This window comes from Blastomyces gilchristii (assembly GCF_000003855.2).
Source record: "Blastomyces gilchristii SLH14081 genomic scaffold supercont1.11, whole genome shotgun sequence".
In the NCBI taxonomy this organism is placed as follows: Eukaryota; Fungi; Ascomycota; class Eurotiomycetes; order Onygenales; family Ajellomycetaceae; genus Blastomyces; species Blastomyces gilchristii.
The window spans coordinates 566,368-591,187 of NW_003101672.1; the positions used below are offsets into that span (position 1 = coordinate 566,368).

A 24,820-nucleotide genomic window follows, 5' to 3' on the forward strand; every position below is an offset into this window, starting at 1 on the left:
ATTTCCATCTGGATCTCGCTGGCCAGTCAACATTCACGGAGCTCGGGATGAGTTGGCATTTGAGGCAGCAAGAAATTTTTCATGTCTGGCCATCGGAATTTTGCAGCCCTTCTCTCACTTGTTTCAAACTTTTGTTGTTTTGTTTTCATTCTGATTCCTCACCTATCATTAGGATGATTGCTTTGATTGGGAATTATGGAACCCACGCCGCCTGCCTTACGAGACTAAGTCGCGGAGAGGTAAAGCAGCTTATTTCGCGGTCAAGGGTTGGACTCATTCGGCTTCACCCTGTCATGACCTTTTTTTGTTTTTCTTTTCTTTTTCCCATCCAGAGAGTGAGGCATGATTGCCAAAGCTTCCAAAACAATCCATAATGAAGGCGTTTCCTTGTCTGCGGCTGGAAACCAACAATATAAAAAACTCGGGACGTCTTTGATATCGGCATGGCAACCCAAACCAGGATCGCAAAACCAACCTGCCCAAAGCCAATAACAATGGAACAGATCCAATAGGGTCAAACGAGAATATGCCGTTTTCCAGCAGCACAAGCGCCCGTCCCAAAACTTCTCTTTCCTAGCCGCCACGCGATATTTTTGGATTTTGGCCATGAAACATGGGTTTCTTCCGCTCCCTGTCCGCACCCTGGGTTGGGATGTTCGATATAACACTTCCTCCTCACAATGTCCTTTCTGTATACATAGAATTATATGCATTGTTCAACCCCATTATTGATGCAACAATGCGCGAACTATAAGTGTGGCCTATATCCCTGAACGGCGGCTGGAAACCCAAGAAGGGAACTAAATTTACCCTTAGGAGCCTTATTGTTGTCTTTGCTCCATTATCCACCTCTGTTTGGCCCCATTAACAAACTCTTGTTACTTTTTGTTTCTAGAACTGTGCCCGTGTTATCATATTCTTGGGTGCTCAGCTCATGTCAGGCTCCAGCAGATGCATACTCTTGTCGCCATCTTAACCCGATGCCAGGCCACCAACATCCATTCTTACAAGATGCAGCTACTATGTAGCCCAAAGGACATGTTCGGATATTTTTTTAACGTAACAATCATATTATTTCTGAAAACAGAGCACGATTTCTTCAAATATCCCCGGCCATCACTGAGAACAGCAAGCGTACATGCTATTTCGACCTCAGTCCATTCCCAGAAGCTTCGGTTTTCCCTTATGCCCTCCTTTTACTGAGAAAATATTACCTATATCTGCTCCCTCTATTCAAGTTCTAAGGGCGTGCCATCGTTCTTCTTAGCTATGTTGCCGTTCTGAATATTTCCACCTCCTACGTCTACTTTGACAGGCTCCCACTTCACGGCGATCGGATCATGCCCACTGGTCCGTATCCTGCATCCGTTTGTATCCCAAAGCTGGAACTGAAGATTAGCCGATCCGATAACCGCTCTAATCTCCAGCTTAACGAAATAGTAAGAAGGTCGATAATGGTACCAGCGGTGATTTTTTTGTTTCTTTCCCACGTCGTCTGTAAAGATGCTGATTTCGCATAACCGCTCCGCGCCATCATCGGCCATGTTCTGTGGGAGTCGCTCGGGGGCCAATGTCGACATGACTATTTCGACCTTCCATGGTTCTTGTATCCGTTTTGGATCGACCTTTTTGTTAAATCTTTTGGATATCCCAGTTGGTGGAGTTGCGCCGCCCTATGACCGAGAAAGAAAAGTTGAGTTTCTGGTCAGCAATTCCCACTCCGGTACCCGTGACGCTCGCTTCCCACTTCCCACTTTCAAACGGGATTCAGTAGAACAGAGGCTATACCTGAATAATAATCCAATCAATCTGGTCTACAGCGTATATCTTCTTATCGCGGGCATCATATCTCACAGGCTGTCCTAAATGGATACGCGGTTTGTATGCTTTGTCACACAGGATCCCATAGCTCACTGGGCTACAACGAGATCCAAAAGGAATGACTCCTCGGTGCAAGTGCTGTATACGGTTCATAACCAATCCTTCGACGACTGCGAGCTGACTACGTGGCAGTGGAAACGTCAGTATCCACAACATATATTATCAGTCAACGTGTGTCCGGCTCTAAGATGGCAACCTAGCAACCAATTCCACATACGGTTCTTCTGCGATAAGGACCTTCATGGCTCCAGAACTGCATGACGCATTTTCGCTTTCATACCTCTCCAAAAGGCGTCGTTTTACATATGGTGAGCTACCAAATCCACCGGAGAGTACAAGATATGACTTCATGCAACGCATGTTAGATAAATGAACCATAGCCAAACTCTTGAGAACGGACGGGATACGAACTATTTTTTCCTCGGGGTGTTTCTTTTGAACCCTGCCAAGTTGATCTTCAATAAGAGCATACATCTCTTCGATTTTTACGTCGAAGAGCTGTTTAATTTCATCACTACCACAATTATTTAGTAAGCGCGTGTTGCTACATCATGGGAGAAGAAGCTCTGGGAAAGGAAGGGCGGGCATTAGAACCTGGTAATCGCAATCTGGCCATTGTATACTTCGGCTTCAGGGAAATTCATTCCAGTTAGGAAAGGAACCTTGAGCCTTAACGATGAAGTTGTCCAGTTCGTATTTGTGCCGAACGAACATTTAAAACGTTCAAAGCCTCCACTCATCATTTCCCATGCAATATCTTTTGGAGAAGCCGGCAAATGGTCGCGAACATTTTCAAGTCTCTGAAAAATCAACTGGTGTGCGGAGAAATCGATGAACACTGAACCAATCGGTTGTCCTAGTTTGCCTGGTCAGCGCTGTTGGCTATCGAACGTATACTTTTCCCTGGTTCATTTTGGTCAAGTATTACTATCTCCCTCACCTTCAACATGACTAAGGGGCTCAAGTTTAGAGGGTTCCCCTTTTGACGACAGTATTTTGAGAACGTTGACATCCTACTTTCATTATTATACGCCCTGTAGTGTTTATATTGGGGGAGGTTATTCACTCACCGTGGTACCTCCTCCTGCATCGCAAACGAGAATCACATCCCCTTTCTGGATAACCAAATGTTTGCTATTAGAAAGCTATCCTGTACATAGCAGAGGAATGCCTCGACGCTGCTTAACTTACTTGATAGTGCTGCTTACATGCATACACCGCCGCAGCCTCCGCCTCTGTGAGCCCAATGGTGGCTTTATGATTCTTGGAATCCAAATAGATATACTGTTGGAGTTCAGCACGCACGCGTGGGTCCCTCCAAGTGGTAGGGATGCTGTAAACGAACTCAACCCGAAGCGAAGGAAAATCCGGTATGGTGCCTGCGAAGTGCGAGATTATATGCTCATTAACACAGCGGGTATAGTCTCGGAACCATTTCAGCGCATCCTTGCGAGTGGGTGAGCCAGGCTGGGGATCTTTGTAGTCGGGGGAGAGAAAGAGCTTGAAGTATTCTTTGATATCAGCCTCGCTTCCTTCGTTGGAACACTGGAATCCCCAGCTCTTGAGGACGTTCGACTTGTCGTATTCTAGCTGGGTCGGGACTTTATTCGCGAGTTCATGAATCATCTTTCCTGGCCAGTGTTGGAGAGTCTTTGGCGCCGGCCATTCCGGTGCATAGGAATAAGAGACTCCTTTAAAACGGTCAGAAACACCTTTTTTTTGGTTTACATTTGGCTGGAGGAAAAGTCCTACCTGTGCCGGTCAATCCAAAGTCCACACCCACAACCACATCTGGTTGCCACTCATCATCCAACTCCATCGAGCGAGTGTCGTCGGGCATTCATCAAATGTTTTCTCCCTTGCGATACTCTTGTATCCACCGTTATGTCTAAAGGAGGGAAGAACGAGGACTGCTTGTTCTGTTCATTTTTCTACGAGAACCCAGGCTTTTGGTTAAATTCAATTATGAGATGGAGTTTCCTGGCTGAAATGTGCCAGCGCGTGCAGCTTGGTTGCTCGACATGCCACCAAATTAAATTCTATGGAACATATCTGCATCAAATCCCGAGTCTGCCAATCATTTTGCTCCCCTTCAATGGATTCACGGTGATAAGATGCACCTTGCATTGTCCCTGGTGGTCTTCAGCTTTGAACCATGAGTTATTGAAGATCTGCTCCCCCCTAATGTGCCTTGAGATCCTCGCAAAAGGTCTGGGGTGGCTGAAAGTATCACTGGCCCGCAGGATTCAAGTAATCAATCAGGGGAGATGTGTTTGTCTTTCTTGATTCTCCTAAGCCAGGTCAGATATATTATTGTAAATATTGCGTTGAATTGCGATTGGGGAGAATATAAAAATTATTATTAAATACAGTACAACGGGAAATTCGCACACTTGAAAAGGCCGGTTTGGAAAGCCACCTGCTAGAAATATTCTTAACAACAGAACGATGGTGAAAGATCTGACATATAGAATGGTTTTAACACCCACAGTACAAGCCTCTGGTGTAATAAATTAATAGATAAGAAAGAAAAATAAATAAAAAAGTAACACAAAAAAGAGCGATTAAACAATACAAGCGGTTGTCTGTTTCGACCTAGAGCTATTTTTCATACACTTCGGCTTCCATATTCCTCGATCGTAGGAATTGGGCCTGCTGGTACCGGTTTCCGTTTTATTTGCATTGTTGCCTTTCCTATCCTCGTTTCGGTCAGGGCCAGTGGGAAGCGGGAATTCGTCGTAGAATGCGTCGAAAAATAAGAGGGAGAAGAAGTAGAATCCACCGCAGTAAAACCTGTGAGCTCATGGTTAGAAATTGACCATGCGCCCTTAGTCCGTCTCCACGCCAATATCTCATTCAGCTCATCGCTGAGTGATGAACCCCTCTTGACCTTGACCTCACATCCCTCTTTCCTACTGGCAGCGAAAATTGATAGCGAGTCCAGTTCGGCGGGCGACGTAATCGTAGTGATAGACGGAGGTTTGGGGGTGGAAGGTTTGGAAGCTGGCGAAAAAGTAGAGCCACGCATATGAAGATTTCCGAGCACTACCATGAGGCTATTGCGAGAAAGCACCAACTGAGAAGTTTTCTCTTTCGCTCTATGCGAATCTCTCAAGGCCCACCTTAGCCGGTTTCTGAGTCCTATCTTGCCGCCCTGCCCAATTTCGCGCGCGACTCGCCGCGGTTCAAGGAGGACTGCTATCTCGTTGGCTGTGGTGTCGGTTTCGGCGATAGTGGTGTCTATCCATTGTCGCTCATTTGGGTGGAGGAGCGAGTCGACTTGTTGTTTGAGTCGCCTGGCCTCCTGGACCTCGCTGAGCACTTGTTGGACTGTTGAAAAAAGGTCTGTTGGTAGTCGATTGGGCAAAGTCCAGCTAAAGGTTGATTTTGGCTTGTAGTTTTTTGTCGGCGTGAATAAGCTCCTGCTCTCATTCTCCTTTTCTATTATTTGTTTCGTTATCACTCGCCCCGTTTCGCTGGATGGTCGTGGATATGCAGATGGCTTACTGTTCCCTATCCTCACAAAAGGATAAATATACATGATGCGAAATTTGATGCTCACAACAAGAACTCCGTGACTGATTTGCACTTCAGGCCCTTACATCGAAACCCTCCCATGCATGACAGATACTGATGAGGTTGAATGAAGAGGGGACCGTTCACTTCTTCTCTGTGTACGGAGTAATTATGCTGCCATCTGACAGCCTAACAGCAACGCAGTCAAATGCACCATACTTCTGAAAACGGCTTACGCGGTCGGGCACTGGTGAACATCAACTTCAGTTTTTGAAAGCTGCAAGAAAGTGGTACAGCCATTCAGGACACGAGAGAAAGAAGAGAAGCCTGTGGGACAGATGTTCCACCTGTTGCAGTAGTGGAACCAAAACAATCAGCCCACAGACAACACCCGTCTTGATTTTGTACCATGTTTATCATCCCCCTGGGAAGGGGATCTTTGGTAGATCATTAGCTATAGACCAACCAGACAAACATATTCTTCGTCTCGCATTCATGGTCCGTACACCCCAGGTGGAAGTTTGCCATGGACGAATGGTGTTGCCTTGAGGAACATGGTCTGAGATACTCTGTACTCCGTATACAGTACGGAGTTAAGTAAGGTTGGGTTCGGAGTTCGGATGGAGAGCATAGATCACATGACTTAACTAGCCTCCCCATCCATCCGCTTCTTTGTCAATTTGCCTCAGAATTCCAATAACTATAACTATCTCACATACTTCAGACGAACGTTTGCATCCAAAAGCCACAGCACAGCCATCTATCCAGAACTCGAGGAATCATCGCCCTTAAATTGAACGACCTCGCTATCACAGTATTTCACACGATATCGCACATTCCAGACTTCCACCACCAGATTCCGCTGTCAAGCGCCTCTTTAAACCCAACTTATACATCATTTCTCCCCAAAGAACCAGCAGCAACGCCAGTCATCATGGCGGGAATCTCTAGTAGTAGTCAAAATAATAATTCAAATCGTCAGCAGGTGTTCGAATGGAACCCGCAAACCAAAGTTCTTGCCAGCTGCTACTCCGTCAACACTAGGACCACGAGCCTCAGCAGTTTCCATTATTGCACTACGGTTGGCACCGGTGAGTTTCTTCATACTCTTCCATATCCGTTGGATTTTTGCAATAGGTGACCGTCTGTGGCTAACGAATGCTTATCATTCAAACACCTAGGAGCCCAGTGGTATCCCTGAGGTCCCTACTGGGCATAAATTTCCCCCAATAAGTCCTCCCGCAATAGCCTCGGCCACTGCAGCAGCAGCCGTGGCCGATCAATTCCGGTCGTCGCAGAAAGCGCCGGGATGCGATGGGGAGGCAGTGCAAACTATCACGGAAGAGTGTGAGAGGCTCTTCTGCGACACATTGTGGGCAGTGTTCCTTGGTGAGAGGCAACTTGCTCCACAACAGTCGCTGGTGGTAGGTGCGGCTCGCAACAGTAACAATAACAACAAAATCATAAACCTATCGGGCATGCCAACGAAACGGGTGCCTGGCCGAATCCAGAACTGTATTGAAGTGTGGGATTATGCTGGAGACACAATTTACAGGGGGTTTGTTGCTGCTGATGGCAACCAACGGACCTTGTTTGTGTTTTTTGATCGCCATACTTGTGCTGGGCAAGGGTTCAAGTCTGGGTTCGTCCATGTCTCTTCTTTCTCCTATATTTCCTATACCACTTTTCATATCTTTGTCCAATGTCTTTTTGATATTCGTGACTAACCGGCGTCCTCTGGTATTAGGTTGATGGCATTGTTTGAAATTGCCAGCATTTCCGAACTCGGCTGCTCAGAAATGGTTGCATGTGTTGATCGATCGATGGGCGCGACAGAACTTGATGCTGTAATACGAAATCTAGGCTGGGTTGGGTTTGAATTGAGCAGTTTACGTGACTGGGTACCCCCGTCCGCGAAGGGGCCATTTATCAGTAACAGATGGCTGTTTATGACGGTTGAAATTTGATGTCTTATTTCCTTGAACTGTAGCTGTTTTTGGTTTTGATTTTTTTTTTTTTCCCTGCTAAATATCATGCCAGCGTTACACAATGTTAGCCAATGCTATGGGTTAAATTGCTCCTTTTTGCTCCTGTTCGCCTATCCTACCTAGGTATCCTTGCTCTAAATCACGTGTCTTAAGCGTGCTGACTCACCCGCGGCTCGTTCCAGCCCAACTGCGGGGATTGAGTTCGCCCTCAGTCCTTATCGGGGAGCTTGATCCTCCATTTATCCATTTATCCATTTATCCAGGTTTGTGTAGTAGTAAGAAACAGCTCTACTCACAATCGTGACCGGTAAAGCCTCCTCGACCTCTGGATGACCACGGGCCGTCTTTCTCTCCTGCGCCATCTCCATGGTCAGGCAGTACATGGATCTACAGAGCTACAGGATCGCTTGAAGAAAACCATCCTCACAGACACATGATGTCATCATCATCCATCTTCCCAACGTACCTCCTCCCCTCCATCCCTTTCGGCAGACGCCTTTGGAAATCAAATGAAACCACCGTATCCACCCCAAAAGGCTCGCTTTCAGAGTCATCAAATCCATCTTCTCAATGCAATGAGCATGAGCCAGAGCATGACGGCGATCATGCCGCCGTCAATAATAATAATAATAATACACCAGGCTTCCTGCAGGGCCATAAATCCTACATCCGCTGCTCCCGCTGCTCAGCAGATCTATGTCTGACATCCCAGATCATCAGCAAGGGGTTTACGGGCCGGCACGGACGGGCCTATCTCGTCTCTGCCAACCCATCGGCAGACGGAATCTCCACAGCCCCCACCCCCTCGCAGCACCGAACCTCGCTCCCCAACACAGCGACGCAGCAACCGATGCCGAGACAGCTCGTCACGGGCGCGCATACGGTTAGTGACATCACCTGCCGTTTCTGCGGGAGTCTGCTGGGCTGGAAGTATGTGGCTGCGGAGGAGGAGTCGCAGAAATACAAGGTTGGGAAATTCATTTTGGAGACGAAGAGGATTAGTGTCTGTTCTTCATGGGAGAATAATGATACAACTGGTCGTGGTGATGATGGTAGTAATGTTTGTTATTATCCGCAAAAGTCGCCGTCGGGGGATGGGAATAATGATGTGGAGTTTGATAGCCAGGATGAAGAGGAGTGTGAGGATTTGTTTTCGGGAATGTGGAACCCCTGGTTGGCGGCGCGGAGGAGGAGGGATCGAGATTTGGGCCGGCGTCCGTTTTATTAGGTCAAGGGTGCAAAGGTGATGGATGGGGGAGTTCATGGTTTGCATGTGTCCTTTCAGGTTTGCTGGAACTGTTATCTGCGTCACTTTGGTTTTCCTTCTGTCCTACTGCCATGTTCTGTATCTGTTTCTGTTCTTGTTGGAGTTCCCGGCGCCCCCGAAGCTATCCCCTCTCTTATTCAGCTTCCACAATGCTGGAGTTAACCGAACGATACCCATACTCTTGATTTCTTAACTAACTTAATTAACGGAGTGACTGGCTCGCTGATGATTTTTCTCACAATGTTGTTGTTTCCATTTTTGAATTGAAAAACTTCTCCTATCCGCATGCGCCTTAAGTATCATCAAAAAGAGAATTAATACATACATCTTAATTAATAAAAATACATTGTTTCCTTACGAACAGATAGTATCAATTGCCACATAAATATTTATCGGTCAGAATTTCCGGGTATCGTATAACGGTTTATTCATTTCATCAAGCGTTCGAAATTAAGTCGATAATAATATATCGAGAGACACGTCGAAATTTTGATGGTATAGGGGCCCGCGGCCGTAAATGAAAAGAAACAACAAAACCCATTTACATCTCCGGACTCTCACCATCTAGCCTAACTCTTTTCCCAGGGCTCGGCTCGTCCGCAGTCTCGGCCTCTGGGTCCAACTGGCGCTTACCGGAGGCCTCTGCCGTATCTGAAGTTTCCGCTGTTGTTGTTGGAGTTCTTTTTTTCTTCCTGACTAATGACGAAAGGTCGGTGGCACCCTTCATGGCCTCCTGCAACATGGAGGTTTTATCAGTAGCTGAAGATTGGCCTAGTACTTGGCTTAAGATTCCATTAAGGGCATTAGAATCTTCGCTAGGTTCATTTATTGACACTGGAGGTCGACGAAGTTCAATAAGCTGCGCAAAAGATGGTCATGTCAGTACGTGCGCTTAGTCCAAAAGATCCCGCAAGGGTGTGATATATATATAACTCACACGTTGCTCCATATCCGAAACGATATCTTTAACATCATCAATGCTCCGTTTCATCTTGTCAGTAGTATCGTCGTCCGTCACGTCTTCAAGTTTCTGTCGCTCCTTTGATATTCTTAATTTGCAACTCTGAATCGCGGTCTCCATATGTTTCGCTGCTTCGTCCCTCTTTTCCTTGTCAACTTTTGTGACCTTCTCCCCGGTAGTATTTTGGCCATCCTCCTCATCAGGAGCGATTGACGAGAACTCCAAAGCCAGGGAGAGTTTGTAATGACACTCGGCAACGCTAGCGTCCTCCAATGGGAAAAGTTTCGTTTTCAAATCCAAAGCAGCTCTTAAATCGGTAACAGCGTCTTCAAACCTCTCACCCTCCAAACATATTTCAGCCTGCAAATCATATATATCCGCAAGTCGCTCCTTGATATTGCGCTCCTCTTCCTGATTATCTGAGTCCAGATTTTCCAGTTTCCGGAGCAGAAGTATGCGCGACAGGTCTAACAATTCGAACGCATTCGCAAATTCATCCTCCTCTTCCTCCGGTTGAGCTCTGTCGCCAACATCATCGTCGTTCTCATCATCTGAATCCGAATCAAAGTCTCCATCCCCTGTAAACTGAAACAATGACGATGATGGCGGTTTGGCACCTTCAGTTATTCTTTCTGCAGCTTTCTCATTGGCTGTAGAACCCTCCGCAATCGCACGGCCGATGATTGACTCGTTAGGCGGCCCAATCCCAGTTTTCGGTACAGTATCCCCAGGCGTCCCGTCCCTAGGCGTACTGGATGCTTGTCCGGCGACTTTTGAACCAAGGACGTCACTTTTTCTCACGGCAAGATTGTATAATGATTTCCCGTAGGAGTATAGCAAGTCGGCGTTCTCGACAGACATTTCGCCATTCAGCTCCGCTTGGAGCTCCGTCGCCCGGGAGTAAAGCTCTGCTGCCGCATCGTAGTCTTTAATGGCGTCTTTAGCAGAAGCCCTTTCAATAAGATCTGTCAACTGGGCCTGTTTCGATTCGGGAGGTTGATTTGAAGTTGATGGTTTGTCTATGAGGGAGGCCTGGTGCGAGGTAGCTTCTGTCATGATGGATGGGTCAGTGGGAGATTGGATATTCGGGGTGCAGGCTTTCAGCTGAGTGATCACAAGTAGATGGTTAAATTGTAGTGTAATTGGTTTCTAGGATGGATAAGTTATTTAAAAAATCAATGAATCTTATGCGCGACCTAAGTTGGTCATTTTCAACTTTAATGACTTTTGACATCACGTGCCAAAAACCGCGCTGTAACAAGGCGCGTCTTCCCTCCGCGGGGAGGATTTAGACAGCACAACGGAATTCAACAATATACGAAAGATTGCCGCATTATCTCAGTTCAAACTCAATATTCTCATGTGAAACGGCCACTAGATGATTAGTATCGAATGCAGAATGCGATGATAGCAGGAAATTGCAAATAAATCGTCTTCGGCAGAACGCTCCAGCGGGATGTCGGAACCAGCCCCTACCACCGCCTCTATTCTCCCCATCCTGTTACCTCCACCCACGCTACGTCCTCTTGCTTTCAGAATATTTACGAAAAAGCATAGCTTGACTATTACAGCATCGAGCTTACAGTTGCTGGCTACGTTTGTAGGGAGGAACTGCGGTTCAGGATGGCGGGAAGAAGGCCTCGCCGAGCTCGTCCTCGACGAAATCGCGAAAGGATGGAAGAAGCGTGGAGGCGGAGTAATCCTCGAAGATAGCAAAAGTGGCAATGCCTTGTTGAAATCGATATTACGGACTATGGAAGCCAATATGAGCGGTGGGAGGGTTATTATTCGCGATCACACCAGGAGTACAAGCGGTTCAACATTAACATTAGGCCATGAAACGGCGGACGGTGAGCCAGGTAGACCTAGCAATGCAAATGAAAGGGGGCAAAATCCCAACGAAGAATCGTTGGAAATAGGAGATGATGGCGCCCTGAGTGATACTAGAAGGTGGATTAAGATTCTCAGCGCATTCGAACAAAATCGCCCGGTCTATAATATAAGCAAGAAGAATTTCGATATAATAACTACACCTCCATCCTTATTCCCGCCACCCTCTCAGAGAGCCAACATCTTGAGAGATCGATATAACCTCATTTACCAGAGACTACTACGCAATGAAACCTTTCAAATACCACTCCAGGGATCTACCTCATCAGTATCCAGCATGCAACGATCCTATAAACTGACATCGATCGCTAATCTTCTGGGGAGGACTGGCACATCGCATCTGCTTCTCGGTCTGCTCTCTATGTCTCCGGCTGGAGATCTCTCCTTAACAGACCCAACCGGAAGCATCACCCTTGATATCACACATGCCCAGGCAGTGCCAGAAGACGGGGCATGGTTCGCACCAGGAATGATAGTCCTTGTCGACGGGATTTACAGAGAGGAGGAAGTTATCTCTGGATCTACACTGAACGGATCAAGTGGGATTGGCGGCACAATTGGGGGAAAGTTTACTGTAGCCTCTGTTGGTGGACCTCCGTGTGAGCGGCGAGAGGCTTCAACTGGCGCAGGGCATCGCGTCGAGGATGGTGGCAGGGCCGTCGAAGGTGGATTTGGTTGGGTTGACTTCTTAGGTGTCGGGAGTGAACGAAGCAAAGGTTATCGGATGCGACAAATTGAAAAAATCTGTCTTCGCAAGGGTCAGCCCAACGAGCAGCAGGATATAAGGAAGCGGATAGTTGTTATGAGTGAAGTCAATTTGGACGTCCCAAAAACAGAGGGCGCACTCACACATGTCTTCGAAAGTTACGCTTCACTTCCGGAAGAGCAGATGCCCCTAGTCTTTATTTTGATCGGCAACTTCGTCCAGCATGCCATCATTTCTGGTGGAGGGAGTGCAGGTAGTATCGAGTGCAAGGAATATTTCGACATTCTTGCTTCCATCCTCTCAAACTATCGGCGGCTCTTACAAAACGCGACGTTCGTATTTGTTCCGGGAGACAATGACCCTTGGGCATCTGCCTACTCTGCCGGCTCATCCACGACCGCGCCGCGAGATGCAATCCCTGATCTGTTCACATCCAGAGTCAAACGTGCCTTCACAAATGCCAATAGCGAGGTACCTGCACGTACAAAATCTACTCCAGGGCAGGCCATCTGGTCATCCAATCCCGCGCGTCTCAGCCTTTTTGGACCCGTACATGAGCTTGTCGTGTTCAGGGATGATATCTCTGAGCGCCTAAGGCGTACCTCGATCGTTTTCAAACCGCAAAAGGTGCAAGACGATTTACACCCCACGGATAATGATATGGAAGTAGAGAAATTAGATACTGAAGAACCTCACACAGAAGAACAAGACGGTGAAAAAGAAAGAGAAGAACTGCAGCAACAGCAGCAACAACAGCAGCAAATAGAAGAAATTCCCCCACAAAACCCAACCACAACAACCCAAGAAAATCTCCACGCGTCTCGAAAACTGGTCAAAACAATCCTCGACCAAAGCCACCTCTCCCCCTTCCCCCAACACATCCGGCCAATTCTATGGGACTACGCGCCTGTCTTACACCTCTACCCATTACCAACCGCCATGATCCTAGCGGACTCCAGCGCAGATCCCTTTGCGGTCACCTATGAAGGATGCCATGTTATGAATCCGGGTAGACTTATACCAGAAGGGAGCAGGAGCCTAGTGAGATGGATTGAGTATGATGTGGCGAAGCGGAAGGGGAGCGTGAAAGAGGAGCGGTTCTGAGAGGTCCTTTGCGTGCTATGTAGTTGTTTCTTACTTTTTTAGTGAGTCTCTGTCGGATCTGTTCTGGAATTGGGTGCATTTATTAGGTTCTTATATTCAGCATGCGCAAGCGTTTACGAAGCTTTTGCATAGAATAACTACATAGATAATCTCATGTCTTCTTTTTGCTGCCTTGTACAGTACATGTACACCCTTGCATCTACCCGGTAATGTCCATTGTTATTTGTTTTGTTGGAGGTTTACAGGGATAGTTTAAGTTTTCTATTTTGAAACACCGCCATAGAAATATATATAAACGTATGTCACCCAGTTGGTCATATGCGTTGTACCATATTGCATGAGGATGCAACGATTCAAAAAAAGTCCGCAATATGCCATTATCCATTATTGCTCTTTCAGCCTAGGAAGGGAGTGCAGTGAGAGCAATATTCTATCTGAGCATAGTGCATAGGCAGTTAGCTTAGTTACAAGGACTCCCTGGAGACCCAAAAAATGGAGCTTGAAAAATAGATAAAATGAAAATAAATTAGGTTAGATATCACTTAAAAAAGATCTTGGAGACATGATTTCTAATTCCTGGCGGTATAGCTCCATAGATTTCTCCCTGAAAATCCACGCAATTCGTTTCCATTGGCTAGTCGATCATGATAACATCCACGTCCCTGCTACCGCCACTGCCACTGCCACTGCCACTGCCGTTGCCGTTGCCGTTTCCATTATTACCATTGGCCATAGCTCCGGTTGCATGATTACTCTTATTACTCTGCGGAATCTTCGTATTCTGCTTCACTGCCTTCGTATCGCTCTGTGTCTGTGTTCCCATGGCCATTCCGTTACTGGCTGGTTTTGGGGTGTTGGTCCCTCCCAAACCTCCCAAACCTCCCGGTCTTCCCTGCATATCAACGCCCATACCTGCCTGGCCGGGAATTAGCCTTGATTTACTATCCGCGGCTCCTCTACCAGAGAGTTGAGGCTGAGGTGCTTTCCGGACCTCGGGTCCCAAGCCGCTGCCGCCACTGCTACCACTTCTTCCATCAGGGGCAGGGCCAGGACCGCCACCTGAAGCCCCATTCCTACTTCCCAGAGTATTCGAGCCCGAGGCACCCCCAGCTTCTGAAGAGATATACTCTGCCATGACCCTATGCAGCGTGGAGAGGAGATTTCCAATCTTCTCATATTCAGCGATGGCGCCATTACCCAAACCCTGCCACCCATCTCCACGAGCACCATATATGTGCTCCTTCAATTTATTTTCCAGGGGCTGTCGACCGGCCTTTTCGGGCGCGATGGTCATTTCCCTTAGGATCCACACGACTCGATCTCTTCGAAGGCCCGCATGGACGCAGAAGCGGTAGCGGATGGAAGCGTAGCGAATGTAGAAAATCTTTGAGCTTCGTGCGGTGATTTGAAGTCCTGAGTTTGCGGGGTGACCGACATGTGATTCAGTAGTCATGCGATCCAGAGCTTTGAGTACCGGTAACGTGACAACGAGTAACTGTAGGACGGCTTCCAACCCGGTTCCGGATCCGGCCGCGGGTCGCAGTCCGTTAAGTGTAGCGGTCAATGATTCTTTGATGCGGCGGTGAGGGTTCTGTGGGTGGAAATCAATACTCATGCGCAAGAGCATGAGGGGGGTTTGTTTCGATAGTAGTGTGATGGAATTGATGTCGGAGGCTAAGGTTTGTTCATGATAGTTAAAATTGAAACTGGCCCGTGCATCTTCATCTGCAGCATATGCGAACTTTATTTTGGAAAGATTAACGGATAGCGGTTTCAGGGACTTTTGTTTTAAGGTTTCGAGGGTAGAAATTACACGCTCCAGTTGTTGAAGGCGAGCAAGGAGTTGGATAATCATTGGTTGGCCGACGGGGGTAAGAAAGCGCATGGCGAAACCACAACCGTTAGGCTGGAAGGTTACGGTGGGGTCTAAATGCGAGGCTGGGAGAGCTAGGTCTTTTATTTCACTTGAAAGAGTCCCGTGCGCTAGCAGTATGGCGTATTGTGTGGATAGATCGATACCCTGGAATGAGAGACGAACTGTGTCTTTGATCGCGGGATTCTTATTGGTGATAATGGGGGGAGATATTTGCAGCCCAGAGGGAAGGGAGCGGCTCCGGAAACGTATAAAAACGCTTGGTACCTGGAGATGAGGACCAAGAGAGAGGTTCCGTATAGGGGGGAAGTGGTGAATTCCATGAAGTTCTGAAAGATAGCGAGAATTGGCATGAATAGCAAGCATCCCTGAGAGGGCATGATCTAGTTTGCCGAAGGAGCCATAGTTTAACCGCTCAGGCAAGCCGCCAAATCTACCAGTAACCATATGAGCGGATTGCGGAGAGACGGGGCCTTCATCACTGGATGGCGCACGCAATTCGACCACCCACCAATTATCTCCATCCATGCTACAGGTATACGCGACACCCCAATTGCATTCCCAGGATTTGCGGAAGAACAGGACTGACCGAAGAATATTCGGGGGGAAAATGCGACGAAGATCTTCGTTTTTGATATCACGCGAGTTCACTATCTCCCAACCAAGAGCATCTGCAAGTGACTCAACCTCCTCTATAACAGCAGCCGACCGAAGGCGAGAGATACGGAGGAGTATATCGTCGACTATTGGCCTCTCGAAGCTTCGATCAATATCATGGCGGTTCAGTAGCAGAGGGGTGGGGCGGAAGATTATGGCGCCAGAAACCGGTTCAATCATCACTCTAAGATTTCTTCCCTTTGTAAGTTGAACATCGAAGAGGCAGTCGCCTGGTTCACTAATAGACATTTGTAGGCTAGCCGAAAGTGCTCCACTGGCATATAGCCGTCCTTGCAATAGTCTTGTGTATGTCGATTCAAGCAAGAAGGATGTATGTAAGGCAATAACGCTGCGCAGGACAGCTTCTATGGAAAGAAGCTCCATGTCGAATTTGATATATTTAGACTCCACTTCCTTGTTATCCCTCATCCACCTTAAGCCAAGAAATGGGGTTTCGGTAATCGATCCATCCTGTGTTTGATCCTTGCGACGGCCGCTTTTTATACCAATTTCAACCCAGCTCTTTGGTCCAGGCCTATTGGCCCAGTACTGCACGACAAGCGTGCGGTGCAATACTTCCACCCGTAGAGTGTCAAGCCAGTGGCCTCGAGCCAGCTCGATGGCCTGATGAAACAGTATGGTAATCTTGTTCGACAAGACTAAATTATGCAACAAGTTATAGCAGCCAGGGAGGCCAGAGTGCATGAGCATGGCGTTTACTCTATTATCCAGCTCGTCTAAAAGCCTTCCTGTTGGTTTAGGCGGTGAAGGAGAAAATAAAAATCGAATATCGACGAAGAAAAATTGCGAGGAATGATTCTCTTGCGCAATAGAAAGGTCGACCTCAAATTCCATCGGAACCTTAAAAGTGACCCTTCCATCATTGATCAAATACTTTGTGAATGCGCTGGGTATCTGGTCGTGTAGTACTAGCCTTGTCCGAATCGTCTTGTTGATTTTTTTCAATGTTTTAAGCATATTTTTCTGCGTTAAAGGTTTTGGAGGAACAAACGAGCTCTGAAGACCAAGAAAATTAGATTCATTGATCGAGGTCCAAAAAAAAAGAAAAAAAAGAGAGAAAGAGAGAAGAAGGAAAGAAAAGAAAAGAAGGAAGAAAATAGAGCAGGGAAACAAGGACACAATTACCTCTTGCATAGCTGCCACTCTCCCAGTCGATAAAACCTCCAAGGCCATCGCAAGATCAGGGTTGGCTGTCTGCGCCCTGATCAAATCTCTCTTCATTTCGCCAATGGACAATATAGCGCCATTGTAGCAATCATACCGCATTCGAATGAAAGCCTGAATGTCTATGAGCCTGCTAACATCTGCTGCTCGTCGACTCCACTGGGAAAGGACGAGGATCTTAATAAAATCAGCCCGCTTCGCCTGGGCAAATTCCAGAATGCGCAGTTTCCTTTGCGCATTTTCCGTCGCAGATTGGCTAGGTGTATATTTGCCATTGGTCGTGGATATAGGGGGAGCGGCAACGTGAGTAGCAGTTGATTGCGGGTCCGCTAGCTCCGTTATTAGATCTGTCAAGTCATTCCAGCATTGTTGAGCAGCCCTGTTGATGAGATGGCCCAAGGAGAAAAATCCCTGGCTGATATGCACCAGTTCTGGCGGCAAAGAGTCGTCAAATGACGGGTTTGAGAGCCGGGTCGCATCTTCCGTATGAGAAGGTCCATTTGAATAGTCTCCGTTATTGTGCGGTGCGAGGGATGTGGTGGTTGAGAGTGTGCCGTCAACAAGTTGCTGGTGGTCTGCTTCCCGCCTCGGTCCATTCGCGCTGGTACCATCCATGATGATTCCCGGCATCTCTGGCCGGGCGACGACAAATCGGCGCGCCCCAGCGGCGGCCCGTCGTCTTCAAGGCCCGTATGTATGTATGCGCAAAGAGTAACACACTGGCTTGGGGAATAATAATGCGTGACGAAAGGGGAAATATCCGGAGAGGACCCTGGGAGGGCCTGGTCTAACGGGGGATCTTAGGTTCAGAATAAGTCCTAGCCAAAAGGCGGACTATGCGATCGAGGAGATACGGGAAAAAAGACACGTACAAGAGTTGGGGGCCGTCGAGCGGCGATGGAGAGCTGGTGGTTGGAGCAAAAGATCGCGAGCGAAGGATTGACGGTACAGCGATTCAAGGTTGTGATAGCTCCCCGGAGCCGCAGAACCCAACTTGGTAACTATTACTTAAGCAAGCACATGACCAAAACGCCTGAAGCTTGGGCCGAGCCATGCCAAGAAATTAGCGTGTCCAAGCGCTGCCAATCCCGTATTCGGACTGGAAAGAACAAACTGGCCTCATCTCGAGGGTAGGCTATATAGACACGGCAGCCAGCTCGAACGACGACCTCTCAAGCTTCATCCTCGGACTCTCTTCATCACCCGTCCGCTCCAGCCCACCAACACACCGAGTGTTTTGAGGGTTGCGTCCACGTCTGCCCTTTGTTACGGCCAGTGAATTGGCTAAGCTGTTGTAATTTAATCAGACCGAAGTCTCCTTCTCGTCCGCTGAATACCCCTTTGTTTTCCTGCTCGCTCTCCTATCACCATGCGGCAGTTTAGAGATTTTGCCTTTGGCCTTGCGGCCCTAGGTCTTACAGCTCTAGCTTCCGCTTCTGAGGCGGAGTCGGATGTACATGCCCTCACGAAAGACAACTTCGACGATTTCATTAACAGCAACGACCTAGTTTTGGCGGAGTTCTATGCACCATGGTGCGGTCATTGCAAAGCTCTTGCCCCTGAATATGAAACTGCTGCTACCGAGCTCAAAGCGAAGAATATTCCTCTCGCCAAGATTGACTGCTCAGTGGAGAGTGAACTGTGCCAGGAGCATGAAGTGGAAGGTTACCCCACACTCAAGGTCTTCCGTGGGCGTGAACAAGTGAAGCAATATAGTGGCCCTCGCAAGAGTGGAGCGTATGTTGTGACTCGACCCTGCCAAACACCTGCGCGGCCTTCCAACTAACTCAGATATCTTCCCGTAGTATTACATCTTTCATGACCAAACAGTCTCTTCCAGCAGTCAGCAAAGTAACCGCGGATAATATCGAAGATGTGAAAACACTGGATAAAGTCGTCGTTATTGGATACTTTATGGAGGATGACAAAGAATCGAACGAGGCCTTCGCCGCCGTGGCTGAGGATCTACGCGACGATTTCCTCTTCGCCGTAACGAATGATGCCAAATTGGCCGCCGCTGAAGATGTTGAGCAACCCTCCGTTATTCTGTTCAAGGACTTCGATGAGCGCAAAGAGATCTTCAAAGGAGAACTTTTCCAAGAGGACATCAGCAACTTCGTAAAGCTTTCCAGCACCCCTCTCGTTGGCGAAATCGGTCCAGAAACTTATGCTGGCTACATGGCAGTAAGCTTTTTCAAGAATTCCTGCCCATTCAACCTGAGGTATAATTTAATGCGAGAACAAACACTGATGTTGACAATAATAGTCTGGCCTTCCACTTGCCTACATATTTGCCGAAACTCCTGAAGAGCGTGAAGAGTTCATAACCGTCCTGAAGCCCATCGCCAAAAAGCATAAGGGTTCCATCAACATTGGGACCATCGACACCGTAGCTTACGGAGCTCACGCTGGCAACCTGAACCTTGATCCCGATAAGTTCCCAGCCTTCGCAATCCAAGACACTGCCAACAACAAAAAGTACCCCTTGGATCAAACTCTGAAGATCACCGGGGATGTCATCGCCAAGTTCATTGAAGATGTCCTTGATGGTAAGGTGGAGCCTAGCATCAAGTCTGAGCCTATCCCTGAGAGCCAGGAAGGCCCTGTCACCGTTGTCGTCGCCCACACCTACCAGGAACTTGTCATTGACAATGACAAGGATGTTCTTCTCGAGTTCTACGCCCCATGGTGTGGACACTGCAAAGCGTGAGTTCTCTCTCGCCCCCTACCATCCTTTGATCGTATTTTGCTAGTATTATACTAACAACTTATTCCACGTAGTCTCGCACCCAAATATGATCAACTTGGCCAACTCTACGCTGAGAACCCAGAGTTCGCCTCAAAGGTCACCATCGCCAAGGTCGACGCCACCGCCAATGATGTACCAGACGAGATCCAGGGCTTCCCAACCATCAAGCTCTTCCCAGCTGGCTCCAAGGATTCTCCTGTCGACTACACTGGCCCCCGCACTGTCAAGGACCTGGCCGACTTTGTCCGGAACAAGGGCAAGCATGGCGTTGACGCGTATGATCCGGCGAAGGTACCTGCGGATGGCGGTGATGTCACCGAGAAGTCCGCTGCGGAAAGCCCAGCGTCGACAAAGGCTGCTGAGAAGGAAACTAAGGCTGACGACTCCGAAGAACCGGAGGAGACTGCTGAACCCACCCGGCATGAGGAGTTGTGATTACTGTCACAGCGCTTTGTGCAATATCAAATCAAATATGCCATATATTGAAAAGAATGGGATTCTTGGGTGCTTTCCTTGTTTTGTGCGATTAGTTTAATTGAATCGAATGGCTGTTTTTTGCTGCCATTTGTCTTTTAGAGCATCTGGAATTTTTATAATGTATTTTGTCTCTGCATGTGTGTTGTCCTTGCTGTTCTATTTTATTTTACATTATATAACCCTCGTGCATGCCGCATGTTGTTAGGCGGGGCCTGCATCTTGTGCCTGAGCTTGTACTATTTGACCAACAAAAATAAGATACTTATATCTTCCATCTCATTGAGACTTGTAAATCTATATACAGTCTTTACGCAGCATGTATGTGTATGTGTATGAGCTTGGTGTTGTAAATGCTGTAACCCATCTGATCTGAATGGGTTGGCCTCTTTTTCAACCAGGCTTCTTTCTCCCTTTTGCCTCGCTCCGTCTTTCTCACAGTTTGTTCCAATTTCTGAACGTCTCATACGTCTGCCACCATCTAACAAAACCTCTCGGAAACATATATCTATCTCAAAAGGAGTTTGAGATACTCTACGTTATGTCTCCAGGCACGGCAGAAATCTCACCCCGCAACTTGTTTTTCACCGCATATGTAGGCTAATTGGTTAAAAAATTATTTGGAATAACCCGAATCCCTTCCAAATATTTCCAAAGGAGATTTCAACGACAAAAAATAAACAGGTAAAGCGGGGAAATATTGGGAGGGAATAATGGACGACAGAAAGAAGGAGAGGGAAGGAAAAAATATGAGTAAATTCCAAGCCATTTGACAACGCCTTTGCTATCCGGATCCCATCCAAACGATAACGAAACAATCAACCAGTTCTTTAAAAGTTATTTAGTCCCAGAAGTTGACGGGTACCAATGTATTCCGCCTCCATGTTAAACAAGAGTAAATACGCGCCGCACACGCACATGCCGTACCTATATACAGTGACCTTCCTCAATCAGTTAGGAAGGTCATACTCCGCCTCTGCTAGCGCGGCTAATGCGTCAGCGTCCTCTTCTTCGTCTTCCGACAATAATGATGAGCTATGTGTACCGTTCCCACTCGCTTCTGTAGCTTTCGTTACGACTTTTTGCGTCTTGACGGTAGTAGATACGGCGGTAGAGTTGATTTCAACTGTAGTTTCTATTGCTGCTGATGTAGTTGTCGTAGTAGGTTTTGATGCTGGCGGTGATGATGGTTTCTCCTCAACGAGAGACCAGTCAATAACCCCGTCTTTGCCATAGCGTTCGAGGAGCCATTCATTGGTCTTCTTGAAGTGGCCGCATTGAAGCTATAAACAAGACAAATTCAGAGTCCCATTAGCTATGTTCTGAACAGGGAATTGTTCGTAGTAGAAACTTACAAATCCGCCATGAGCACTCAACGGACTGGGGTGCACAGACTGCAGCACACAATGTCTCTTCTCTTTGTCCCGAAGAATATGTGCTACCCGCTTCCCTGCTGGTTTCCCCCAGGCTAAGAACACAACGCCACGCGTCCGCGTCTTCGCCACGACATCGATGACCTTCTGCGTAAACCTCTCCCAACCCTGGTTTGCGTGACTATTGGCATTATGTGCGCGGACGGTTAGGCATGTGTTTAACATGAGGACACCGCGGTTCGCCCAGGGGACAAGGTGGCCTCCGTTGTTGGGCGGCTTGGTGAAGGAGGGGTAGTCGTTCTTCAGGGCTATGTAGATGTTTTTCAAGGAGGGGGGCGCGGGCATAGGAGGCCGGACGGAGAAGCAGAGGCCGTGCGCTTGGTTGTGGTTGTGATATGGGTCCTGGCCGAGGATGACAGCTCGGACTGTGTGGAGGGGAGTGTACCGGGACCTAATAGGGCAAGGGCACGAACGGGTTAGGCTCCGAAATTTCTTCAAGTGAAAAGGATTGTGATATTAGTTTTCTTTCTCTTTTGTATTTACCATGAATACACCTCTTCAAGGGGTGGGAATATCTTCGCTCCCCCTGCAATCTCCCGTTTCAAGAACCTTTTCAGATTCAGGAATTCGGTAGTGACCACCTCCTCTTTCAAATGTGCCAGCCAGCTCTCATCCAATGTGTCGATTTCCAGTTTGAGCAGCTCCTTTTGCTCAGCTGTTAGGCCAGCAACCCATTTCTCCTTGTTAAAATTTACTGTTGGGACAGGAGCGAAGGATAACTTCGTTGTCCCTAGTGCAGAGGAATTCTTGACTTTTGGAGCACCAAAGAACGACGTGATGCTCCCATTCGGTTTGGGTTTCTTTGAATCCGCACCAGCACCCGTTCCGGCGCTGTCTCCGAAGTGGTTGGCGTCCCGTTTACGAGAAGCAGTAGACATGGCAGCGAAACCAACAGGTGTTGTTGACCGCAAAAAATTAGAATGACAGGTATAACGAATGGAGCTCTTGAGGGTGGGAGTCAGGAAGCTTCGAAGCATGCAGATATGGACAACTATTTTCCCTTTTATGTCCTCTTCAGAAAAGGAGGCCGGCGCAAATCCCTTTTGTTCCGCTCAGGGCAAGGAGGCCCGGTGGCTGAAGGACTATTAGTTAGGCAAGGCGAAGGCGGTTGGACAAACGCGTGGGTGAAGTCGTGTCGGGAGCTTAGTAAGGCGCCACGGTCATGTGAGTTCGCGTTGCACTTTAGGGGCAGGAGAAATAGGGGATAGATGCAGAGCTGGATGATGCTGTACTCTGTACTCCGTACGGAGTATAGATGTAAATTATTACTGCAGACCATATTAGCGGGGAAAGAGTTGATGTCTAACAACAATTGATTCCTTTTTAATCCTGTAAAATCCGTTTTCGTTCCAAATATAACTACACTACTTTGAATCTCCGCAAAATATAGATGGCAACAGCAATTGAAATATTTTTAATAAGAGGCCAACCGCAAACAACCAGTACAAATGAGAGCGAGCCGGGCCACCTGGATATAACACCGAAAACTCATTACAAGACAATGAAAGGAAAAACGAGAGGGAAAATAGGGCAATCTCATTATTTGCATCTCTTTTCCACGATATTCGGCCCATGCTCATCAAACTCCTTCTTAGATATCCACATCTGGTGAAATGTCCCTAGACTTGCAACAATACTTCCCCCAATCCACGACCCAAATTTCCGCTCTGCCGTATTGCCAGGCGCAGTTATGCGCACCCGGGGACTTGGGAACATGTTCATAAGCTCAAAATTCAGTCGATCGTTAAATCCGTATAGCAGACTCGTCGCTCCGGTCACCACTACGTTCGCAAGCAAGTGCGGCCGGATATCGACATCGACTTGGTTCAGAGAGTTGCGGATTAGCTCCGGTATTGTTTGCGCAGCGGTCGGGGCGGGGAACTCTGATTCTGGATCGGGAATTGCAGCTTGGGCGTCAAATAGCGATTCTACCACGCGGTATCGCTCGGCGCCGAATACTTGATTATAGCCATCTGGAAATTCGAAGGGTCGGCCTGGGTTGCCCCTCGCAATCTCCTCATTGGAAACGCCATTGGGTCCCGTGCTGGATAGCGAATGCGGACCTGGCCAGACTTGCACCACGCACTCTTTGAACTCAGATATGGTTCGGTCCTCCAGGAGCCGACGGAAGGAGGGGTCAGGAGCACGGTCGGCGGGAATAGTTTTATAAGTTGCTTGCGCCGGCTGGCCAGCGTCAACAGCCGTCTTGGAAGACACGAGGTAGTGTGGCGTGATAGTTATAGGTTGTGGTGTGTTCGTTTTGAAAAGTGCACGGATTTGCGAATTGATGAACTCGCCGCCTAGAGGGGAGTGCTGGACGCCTCGTTTTAGAACTAGCCCGTCGTGGACAGGGGTTATGGAGACGCCTGATGCGCCAACATCCACGACCAAAGCTGATGCTTTGCCTGCGGCGAATCTAGAGGACATACAGTTTAGTGTCGCTCACCTTGGGTAGGGGAGGGGTAGAGGGAGAGGGGGGAGAACGCACGCAGCCAATGGTCCATTCCGAGCTAGATAGAATGCCGGACTCCCCCATTTCTCCATTGCTATTTCAATAGTCTTTTCCCGCGCCTTGATAGGATTCCAACCGCACTCCGTCATAAGCAGCGGGCTATCGGTCAACGGTTTCTCTTCCGCCTCCACCACATCCATCTCCGCTGGCAGGTCGGCATTGGCAGTATCATTTAATCCGTTATATAGTGGGTTCCCGGACTTGGTTCCCGTTAATCGCGATGTGAATGAATATTCCCATACTTTCTCTGCCATGTCCCAATCCTCCACTATCCCCTCCTTCCCCATCGGATTGCGGATGGCGAGCCCCGGCCGTGGCGTAACGTAGATGCTGTCGCCATAGATGTATTTGTCCTGGGCATCGGTAGAATACTTGCCGTAACAGGTTGGGATGACAGATTTTGGCGTGTCTTCACCCGCGAAGCCTGCGCGTACTGTTGAATAGCCAGGGTCGAGGATAATCGCGGACACTTCGTCTGCGGGATTGGAGTTAGTATGTGGGATACGCGCGCTGTTGGGAGTCGCAGAGATGTCAAAAACATACCACCACCGTATTCAGCGGTTGCTGGAGGTGCTAGAGAGCTCATTTTTACCCTCTTCTTGTCTTCTTGTACGGTGTTTGAAT

The 24,820-nt window shown here is 48.0% G+C and overlaps 9 protein-coding genes across 10 annotated transcripts; 4 read left to right on the forward strand and 5 right to left on the reverse strand.

Moving 5' to 3' along the window:
- Positions 1 to 1,041: 1,041 nt before the first annotated feature.
- On the reverse strand, positions 1,042 to 3,845 carry BDBG_05389 (uncharacterized protein). Its single transcript, XM_002623835.2, has 9 exons — positions 3,634 to 3,845; positions 3,073 to 3,572; positions 2,952 to 2,996; positions 2,822 to 2,894; positions 2,476 to 2,737; positions 2,293 to 2,395; positions 2,099 to 2,226; positions 1,789 to 2,002; positions 1,042 to 1,673 (listed from the first exon to the last, which is right to left on the reverse strand). Exons 1-9 carry the CDS (start codon positions 3,719 to 3,721, stop codon positions 1,230 to 1,232), a joined length of 1,857 nt encoding a protein of 618 aa, XP_002623881.1. The 5' UTR covers positions 3,722 to 3,845; the 3' UTR covers positions 1,042 to 1,229.
- Positions 3,846 to 3,865: 20 nt separating this feature from the next.
- BDBG_05390 lies at positions 3,866 to 6,330 on the reverse strand. 2 transcript variants are annotated; one of them, XM_031722127.1, is made up of 2 exons: positions 5,389 to 6,330; positions 4,144 to 5,322 (listed from the first exon to the last, which is right to left on the reverse strand). In XM_031722127.1, exons 1-2 carry the CDS (start codon positions 5,420 to 5,422, stop codon positions 4,490 to 4,492), a joined length of 867 nt encoding a protein of 288 aa, XP_031578941.1. In that variant the 5' UTR covers positions 5,423 to 6,330; the 3' UTR covers positions 4,144 to 4,489. The 2 variants fall into 2 exon arrangements, with proteins under 2 accessions (XP_031578942.1, XP_031578941.1); XM_031722126.1 differs by having other exon boundaries at positions 3,866 to 5,961.
- Position 6,331: 1 nt separating this feature from the next.
- Positions 6,332 to 7,364, forward strand: BDBG_05391 (ornithine decarboxylase antizyme; the record flags this gene model as incomplete). The annotated part of the gene is made up of 4 exons (XM_031722128.1): positions 6,332 to 6,374; positions 6,442 to 6,488; positions 6,579 to 7,039; positions 7,145 to 7,364. The coding sequence occupies 4 exons, from the start codon at positions 6,332 to 6,334 to the stop codon at positions 7,362 to 7,364; spliced, it is 771 nt and encodes a 256-aa protein (XP_031578943.1).
- A 71-nt stretch (positions 7,365 to 7,435) lies between these two features.
- BDBG_05393 (HAT1-interacting factor 1) lies at positions 7,436 to 10,790 on the reverse strand. The gene is made up of 2 exons (XM_002623839.2): positions 9,590 to 10,790; positions 7,436 to 9,511 (listed from the first exon to the last, which is right to left on the reverse strand). The coding sequence occupies exons 1-2, from the start codon at positions 10,667 to 10,669 to the stop codon at positions 9,194 to 9,196; spliced, it is 1,398 nt and encodes a 465-aa protein (XP_002623885.1). The 5' UTR covers positions 10,670 to 10,790; the 3' UTR covers positions 7,436 to 9,193.
- Positions 7,819 to 8,613, forward strand: BDBG_05392 (yippee family protein; the record flags this gene model as incomplete). Its single annotated transcript, XM_002623838.2, has 1 exon — positions 7,819 to 8,613. The coding sequence occupies one exon, from the start codon at positions 7,819 to 7,821 to the stop codon at positions 8,611 to 8,613; it is 795 nt and encodes a 264-aa protein (XP_002623884.2).
- A 99-nt stretch (positions 10,791 to 10,889) lies between the features above and the next one.
- On the forward strand, positions 10,890 to 13,950 carry BDBG_05394 (DNA polymerase epsilon subunit B). The gene has a single exon (XM_002623840.2). The coding sequence runs from the start codon at positions 11,070 to 11,072 to the stop codon at positions 13,311 to 13,313; it is 2,244 nt and encodes a 747-aa protein (XP_002623886.1). The 5' UTR covers positions 10,890 to 11,069; the 3' UTR covers positions 13,314 to 13,950.
- Positions 12,573 to 18,055, reverse strand: BDBG_05395 (uncharacterized protein). The gene is made up of 3 exons (XM_002623841.2): positions 16,990 to 18,055; positions 12,695 to 16,860; positions 12,573 to 12,632 (listed from the first exon to the last, which is right to left on the reverse strand). The coding sequence occupies exons 1-2, from the start codon at positions 17,656 to 17,658 to the stop codon at positions 13,948 to 13,950; spliced, it is 3,582 nt and encodes a 1,193-aa protein (XP_002623887.2). The 5' UTR covers positions 17,659 to 18,055; the 3' UTR covers positions 12,573 to 12,632; positions 12,695 to 13,947.
- A 41-nt stretch (positions 18,056 to 18,096) lies between these two features.
- BDBG_05396 (protein disulfide-isomerase A1) lies at positions 18,097 to 22,204 on the forward strand. The gene is made up of 4 exons (XM_002623842.2): positions 18,097 to 18,765; positions 18,834 to 19,212; positions 19,295 to 19,734; positions 19,810 to 22,204. Exons 1-4 carry the CDS (start codon positions 18,398 to 18,400, stop codon positions 20,210 to 20,212), a joined length of 1,590 nt encoding a protein of 529 aa, XP_002623888.1. The 5' UTR covers positions 18,097 to 18,397; the 3' UTR covers positions 20,213 to 22,204.
- On the reverse strand, positions 21,202 to 24,782 carry BDBG_17261 (actin-like protein 4; the record flags this gene model as incomplete). Its single annotated transcript, XM_002623843.2, has 6 exons — positions 21,202 to 21,534; positions 21,607 to 22,075; positions 22,168 to 22,628; positions 23,245 to 24,100; positions 24,173 to 24,671; positions 24,740 to 24,782. The coding sequence occupies 6 exons, from the start codon at positions 24,780 to 24,782 to the stop codon at positions 21,202 to 21,204; spliced, it is 2,661 nt and encodes an 886-aa protein (XP_002623889.2).
- Between the last annotated feature and the right edge of the window lie 38 nt (positions 24,783 to 24,820).